Here is an 8,025-nt window from a genome sequence, read left to right as displayed (position 1 = left end):
GGTTATTGCTAGATAGCTGAGTAGATAGTGATAGAACAGAGTCTATAAAATGATGGTTGAATTGAGAGGCTAAGCTGTCATTAGTGGTATTTGTGTTGGGCGCTGGGGTAGTAGTTTTACCAGGTTTTAGAAGGGAGTTAATAGCATGCCAGAACTTTTGGGTTTTTTTAGAATGTTTGTTTTGGAGATTTAGGAAGTAGCTTTGTTTGTCTAGCTTTGTTTGTCTTTTGGCTTGATTACGAAGTTGTTGATAGTTCTGTCTATTTAAGCTAGTATTGTTCTTTTTCCAGATCTTCCAGGCATTATCTCTGGCTTGTAGTAAGCCTTTTGTGGACCTAGTTAGCCAAGGGGCATAGCTTACTTTGGTTTTAAGTTTTCTAATGGGAGCTACTGTATTCAAAACATTCATAAAAGTACTACTGAATAGTTTAACTGCCTGGTCTAGTTCCAGAGTATGTAATGGCTGCCAATTACATTGTCGTAATATACTATTGAGAATTTGTGGATTTACCTTGTGCTCATTTCTAGTTTCCTTATACAGTATGGGTTTGGTTATGTTTAACTTTTTACGAAGAAGGAAAGTGGGGCAGTGATCGCTGAGTGAGTCAGGTAGACAGCCCGTGAGATAATTTTGACTAGGGAAGTTTACTAAAGTCCAATCAAGAGTTGACTGTTTCTTGGATTTTTTATCCACTCTGGTGGGTTGTTGAATTAGTTGAGAGAACCCGAATAAGTTAATATGGTTTGTGGGATTGCTAGAATTACAGGATTGCCAATCTAGATTTAGGTCTCCTAACAGTATGGTTTCTTGTGGCAGGTTGGTTGTAGCCCATTGTAAGATTTCCTCTATTGTTGCTGAGTTATTTCCTGGAGGGATATAACTACAAAGGATGTTAATTCTCTTTTTGTTGTTTAGAGATAGAACTGAGCCTAATGTTTCAGCATTTTGGAATTTGGGAAGTGGAGTTGATATATTTAAGTAGCAGGGGGTGTGGGGGGGGCTTGCCTCCTGCTTACAATTGGTGGAAAGTGCTATGATTAATGTTGTTTAAACTCAGTACATGTATGATATGTTTTTCAGTGTTTTGAGTTTCAGTATTTTGAGTTTTCGGTGTTTTGGTCTTCTATATTATGAAGTTTTCTTATGTTCAGTGTTTTGAGGTTTCAGTGTTATGAAGTGATTCTATATATATATATATATATATATATATATATATATATATATATATATATATATATATATATATATGGAGAGCAATATGCAGAGGACAGGAAGAAATGGAAACAGATGATCCGCTGTGTGGCGACCCGTAACAGGAACAGCCGAAAGAGAAGAATAATACACACACACACACACACACACACACACACACACACACACACATATATATATATATATATATGTACAAAATATAATTCTGAGCATCTATCTGATCGTAACCGTAGTATTATGCATTCGAGATACAAATGCCAAGAAAATCTCCCAGAGATCGAAGCTTGTGAGGTGAATCTTGGCATCCATATTGGGAACACATACTTTATTATTAAGATTGGAGATAAAACTATAATTTTTTATAGTGCATGAAGCTTTATCTGCTCCATATACTACTAATTACAGTGCTAAGTGTTTTTCCCAGGTTTGAAAGCCATAAAGCAATTAGCGAGTGCTGTCAAAAAGATAGTCTGACACTTTGTCTTAAGTTTGGTTCAGAAAGTCAAAAAAGGCAGAGAAAAATTACTATCCCAGATAGCATGCAGAAAGAAATCTACTTTTAGTTTTGCCAGTGTCATTTTCTGGCCAGTATGCCTATAGCAACTCCTGATCTTAACTTTTTTTACTGGGCTTCCTGTGATTAAAAACACAAAAGTAACAAAACTGAAAAAAAATTTGCTGATTAGGACCATGACAACACTAGACTCCACTTTTATAGGACTTTAAAAATGTTATCCTGTATCAAGACTTTATTAGAAAAGCCGTAGTGGTTAAAAAGCCATGAAAGTTGAAGTGCTTTCGCTCACCTACAGCAGCATGTAGGGAATCTGATGGGAGACAGCCTTCCACAGGAAATCAGTATAAACGTTCACTTGAAGCTAGACAGCAAGGGAAAAAGGAACAGGAAACTGTAGAAACTCTGATGCAGTCAATATTGAGATGTGATAGGCCAGTGAGTTCCCATATGACAGAGCAACATATGGCACAGGATGAAATTGAAGAGAAGCTGCCACAGGAAGATGCTATAGAACTTTCTATAGAATGCCCACAGAAAATGGAAAATAAGGGATGTGCCCTCAGTTTGGAAGAAAATGAGCTAAGAGAAGAAATGCTTGATTTAATGGACACAGATATATTAAGATCAATGAAAGAAATAGACTGCAGAAGGTCAATAAAAACGTAAAAGTCAGAAGTCTGATAAAACAAATGAACACAGTAATTAGGACTGTCCAAAGAGATCCATGCGATTTAACAGAAATAAATGGAATATACTACCATGCAGCTAAATTAATAACTGATAAAGTCCTACCACAACAAGAGATGGTGAAAGAAAGGAAGGGGAGAAATCGAATACCATCATGGAAATATCGAATAGAGAAAACTATAAAGCAATTAAGACAAGAAGTGTCACTGTTAGAAGACTAAAGAAGACAGAATAGATCAACAAAAATACTAAGAAAGATAGCAGTGCACAGTATTAGAACAGATCAGGATCTATCGTACACTATCGCAAATAACACACTAAAAATTTCAGCACAGATGGAAAAACCTAGAAGATACATAGATAAATCTAAAGGAAAAGTACAAAATAAGCAATTTATTGATGACCCAAAATTGTTTTACAGACAATTGGGAAACAAGGTACAAGGAATTGAAAGATCGCCAAAAAAAAAGAAGAAATAGATGCATTTTGGAGAAGTATCTATGAAGATTCTGTGGAACATAACAAAGATTCTAAATGGATAAAAGAAGTAAAAGAAAGAATAAGACGTATAAAGGTACAGGATATGAAATGGGATGACGTAACAGTCAGAGAGATTGAAACAAAGTTAAGAAAAGCCTGTAATTGGAAAACTCCAGGCCCAGATACAGTACCTAACTTTTGGTTAAAAGTACTAACATCTTTACACAAAGATTTAGCCATGAGTAAGATCTATTTATATGTACACCCCAAACAGACAACAACCTGGCTAGCAAAAGGTAAAGCAATGCTCCTACTTAAGAGTGAACCTGCAAGCTACCCAAAAATTATAGACCAATAACTTGCCTTCTAATGACGTATAAACTACACATGGGAATTGATGCCAACCGAGTTTACAGTCATTTAGAAGAAAACTCAATTATGACAGTAGAACAAAAGGGCAATAAAAGAAAGTCATATGGAACAAAGGATCATTTGTTGTTAAATAAAGTCATAGTGGATAACTGTAAAAAGGAGAATAATCTAAGTATGGCATGGATTGACTACAAAAAAGCATTTGATAGTATCCCACATTCATGCATAAAAGAGTGCTTAAAAATGTATAAGTTACACACCACACTGATCGACTATATTACTGTGACTATGAAACAGTGACAGACTACTTTGCAATTAAGCCATGATAAAGGACAAATTATTATCCCAGGGATAAAAATTCAAAGGGGGATATTCCAGGGTGACTTTCTGTCACTATTACTATTCTGCCTTGTCCTTAACCCAGTAAGCGGTCTACTTAACAGCTTAGCCCATGGCTATAATTTGGCTGCTAGAAAATGACTAAGTTGAAAGACATCTTCTCATCTTCTGTTTGTCGATTATTTAAAACTGTATAGCTCATCAGATGAGGAACTGAAAACACAGCTGCAGGTTGTCAAAACTTTTAAAATTATATTAGAATGTCATTTGGTCTTGATAAATGCACAAAGGAACCTTTAAAGCAGGGAAACATCAGTTTAGGACAAGAATGTAATATAAAAGAACTTGAGCAAGAGGGAATGTATACATGCTTGGGAATTGATGAAGCAGCAGCAAAAAACATGAACAAGTGTGAATAAAACTTAGTAAGAAATACTTTAGAAGACTTAAACTAATCCTGAAAACAGCATTGACATCTAGGAACAAAATCCAAGTTATAAACCAATTTACTCTTCCCGTCCTAACTTACATTTTTGGTGTGATTGATTGGCCCCAAAACATGTTAGATAGATTAGATATTAAAATAAAAAAGATGTTTCATGCTCACCAAGTTGTTGTTGTCTTTAACCGGGGTTAGGGGGTCTCCACAGCGGAATTCCGGTCCGCTAATGATTGGCGATAGATTTTCACGAACGTCAAGGTGCCAGCTCGACGTTCAACCTTCAACAAAGGCACGCCCATTTACGTATGTCTTTCGAACACCCACCCAACTGCAGGGAGGACATGCAGACTCCACACAGAAGGCACTCCCCGCACTTCAGCCGAGAATCGAATGGGAGAACCTCTTGCTGTGAGGCAACAACGCTACCGCTGCACCACCGCAGCTCACCAAGTGATCTATAAAAATCAGTGCATACCAAGATTATATATATTCAAAAGGAATGATGGACCTCCTTGAAACTGATTACAAGTATATATCTGCAATACTGAGACTCCACACATATCTGCTGACCACACAAGACCCAAACGTAGTGAAAGTTTTGAAACATGAGGAGAATAAATCTAAGATGACTTCTCTGCTTAACCTAGCAGAAGCATATCAGCATCAAGCAGGAATGGAAAACATACCAGAAGTAGATAAAAATCTGTGCTAAAAAACAAAATGTGGAAAATGCATAAATATAGTTGCAAGTATAGAAAAGTTCTGGAAGAACCTCATGTTGATTTGGAACGAATGCAGGGGTAGCTAATTAAAGGTGAATTCAAACCAAGGGATGCAAGGTTAATATTGGCAGCCCAAGACAGTAAGCTACATATACGCTGGTTTACAAAGTCCATTGAACATGTGGGAGAAACAGACAAATGTAGGTTTTGTAAATTCGAACTGGAAACAGTCGCATACCTCGTTGCTGGTTGTGACATACTATTGGCAGAAGGACTGTATACTGAAAGGCATAATAATGTGGAAAGACTGTTGCACTGGGGATTGTGCAAACATTATGGTATTGAAGTGGCTGAAAAACACTGGAAACATGAGCCACAAAGCATCATAGAAAGTGATGAAGTCTACATCACATGGGATCATTCACTACCAACAGTCCAAAAGACAGATGCTAGAAGAATGGATTTAGTAGTGCAAGTAAAGAAAACAAATGTAGCATTGATCATTGAAATTGCCACACCCAGTGACTACAGTGTTCTGCGTACAGAGAGACACAAAGTCATAAAATATCAGGATTTGCAAGCAGAAATGAGAGCAATGTGGAAGAAGGATAACAAGATAGTTCCAATAGTAGTAGGAGAAACAGGTCTTATAAAAAAGAGTCTACAATCATATTTAGATATGTTATCAATACATGTAGCTCCATACGAACTGCAGAAGGAGTCATTACTGGGCATGTTGCAGGTGCTGAGAAGAGCACTCTTGGCTGACATCAAAGAGTAAAACAATACTAATTTCATGAACTTTAATCGTAATTTGACATAGGAATGGGGTCCATTCCAATCGTGGTATTAGAAACCCAAAAGATTTGGAGAAATTAAAAAAGGGAGACAGACTTGGCCATCAATGATAAATTCATCCACAGTAAATGGAAGCAGTAACACAAGTACAGCAATTCACAATCTGGGGGCTCAACTGGCCATGGTAACAGGATGCACAGACAGCAAGCATACCAGCAAGAACTAAATGTAAAACAAACAGTCTGTGGCACCTTGCAGCAGCCATCAAAAACAGGACAGCAGGGGAAGAGATAGCCACCACACCAGTAGCCAAAAAAAGACACATGGCTGTATTATGCAGATTCCAAGTCCACAACAGAAACAGTATAAAACAATGGGAAACACCACAGCAGACCTGCAATGACAAAAACAGCTAGGCTCCACCAGTCATATTAAAATACAGATCTACAGCAGAAATGACCTTTACATAGCAGGTTACAATCCCAGCACCTCCATACTGTAAAGTTACCAGGGCATACAATATGATGGTAGGACAGCCAATATCCCAGCAAGCATCGATACACAAATGAAACACTATACTTAGAGCTATATATCTCCTGCACGGAAACCACAGCAAAGCATCAGGCAGTAGGCCTTGGAGCCTGGGAGGATTCCACAATTGCTAGTTGGCAGCATCTAGCAGCTGCCACAGGTGCAACTTCTTATGGCAGTCACTGACAAATAGTGCTAGACTGCAACAGCAGTGGCACACCCATTATGGTCCATCCACAGAGATCACCCAGGTACCACCAACACAGTTCCAGAATTATCCAGTAAATATAGTGAGGTAGGCAGTACTGACAGAGCAGTAGATGGAATGGCAAGATAGGCTATAAGAGTACAATGACTGCACACTGAGCACGAGAACGCAAGCAGAGCAGGTTCACAGGACACATGCATACATTTTTAAATGGTGGGCAATGGCATGAACATAGGTGCTAAGGTCATATTGTTCTTTCCCAGCTGACACCTTGCACAGAGTCTCTTGGTGGACAGCCTATCTACAGTGCTTAAACAAAGGGGAAGTTATTAAATATGGACTCCTTAAGATATAAAAATACTGACTGATGGTACTTACTTTCAAGAAAGCTTTTAAGAGTTAGCTGTTAGGTGAAACATACTGCTCCTGTTCTGGATAAATTGCAAATCTGGTGCATATTTTACCCTGCAAGGGGATGTCTCCTCTAACATGCTGGCTTAAATTCCACAACTAACCACACATTGTGTTGGGTGACATACACTAAGAATCCTCTACTTCCTCACTCCAATAACTAATGTTCACTTGCTTCCTCCTTATGTTAGATAAAAAAAAATAAAAAACTTATAAATTACAAGACAGTTGGATTAAACTGCTTCTTCAGATAAGCAATGAGCAGTGAATATGAAAGGATGTCTCCCAGTGGAACTAGTGTCACTTGCCATATGTCACTGCATGGTTTTGCTGTGGGAAACAATTCTCTCTCTCTCTCTCTCTATATATATATATATATATATATACACACATATGCATCTATCTATATATATACATATATATATATATATATATATATATATATATATATATACATATGCATCTATCTATATATATATATATATATATATATATATATATATATATATATATATATATATATATATATATATATATATATACATACATATCTACATACATATATATATCCTCCCTCAACTATACATAATTCCAATGCCACTACACAGTAGGGGAAAAAAGGGTAATTTCTCACATGCCAGTGACCATGGATTTCTGAAAGGTGCCAGTTGCCCCTTTGCTGTTTCAAGCAAATGACAGATGAAATGGGGAGTCATGCAATTCTGTGATTCCTAAACAGTCTTTCTTAACTAACAGTACTTTTGACTTCCAAACATTTTGGGACTACAATAACACGTACACATTTAGAGTAATTTCTACATTAACAAGATGTGATACATGATGGGAAACTATTTGCATCATTATTGAATTATAGGTCACCTATAATTGTTTCACTGTTTGTACTCTAGTGTTTAGATTGTAATAAAAAAGTTTACTTGGATCTGTACCCATACTAGGCATGTAGGCTGTGAAGTAATGTACATCAAAAGGTTCTTTCCTTTCATTATTCCCAAAACAAAAACAGAAATACATGCCAGAATAAAAAAAGATTAAACAAGGACAGTGATATGATTAATACAACAGATGGGCGAGCAGTTGTATTAGCATTCCTGTGTAAATTATAAAAGCCATTTGCAAATGTACTAGCTTCTTTTACATAAAATACAAACTACAATAACAAGTATAAAATTATTTACCTTTCTTATTATACAGTAAACAATGAAAACCATACCTGATTGCTGAAATGGTGAGTGAAAAGTCTCTAAGAAGGTTGTAGGCTTCTCCTCGGTTGATTCTAAACAAGAA

At 36.8% G+C, this 8,025-nt stretch overlaps 1 protein-coding gene across 1 annotated transcript in view; it reads right to left on the bottom strand.

The window, feature by feature from the left end:
• The window catches only part of LOC122802346 (probable ATP-dependent RNA helicase DDX60), a 682,486-nt gene that overhangs the window by 5,491 nt on the left and 668,970 nt on the right, over nt 1-8,025 (bottom strand). The window contains exon 9 of the mRNA XM_044071983.1: nt 7,952-8,014. Within this exon, the coding sequence (XP_043927918.1) occupies nt 7,952-8,014 (63 nt within the window). The remainder of the gene's footprint in view (nt 1-7,951; nt 8,015-8,025) is intronic.

Source organism: Protopterus annectens, chromosome 5.part0 (assembly GCF_019279795.1).
Source record: "Protopterus annectens isolate FY-2018-M chromosome 5.part0, PAN1.0, whole genome shotgun sequence".
Taxonomy (NCBI): domain Eukaryota; kingdom Metazoa; phylum Chordata; order Ceratodontiformes; family Protopteridae; genus Protopterus; species Protopterus annectens.
This window is presented reverse-complemented; position numbering and strand designations above follow the sequence as displayed.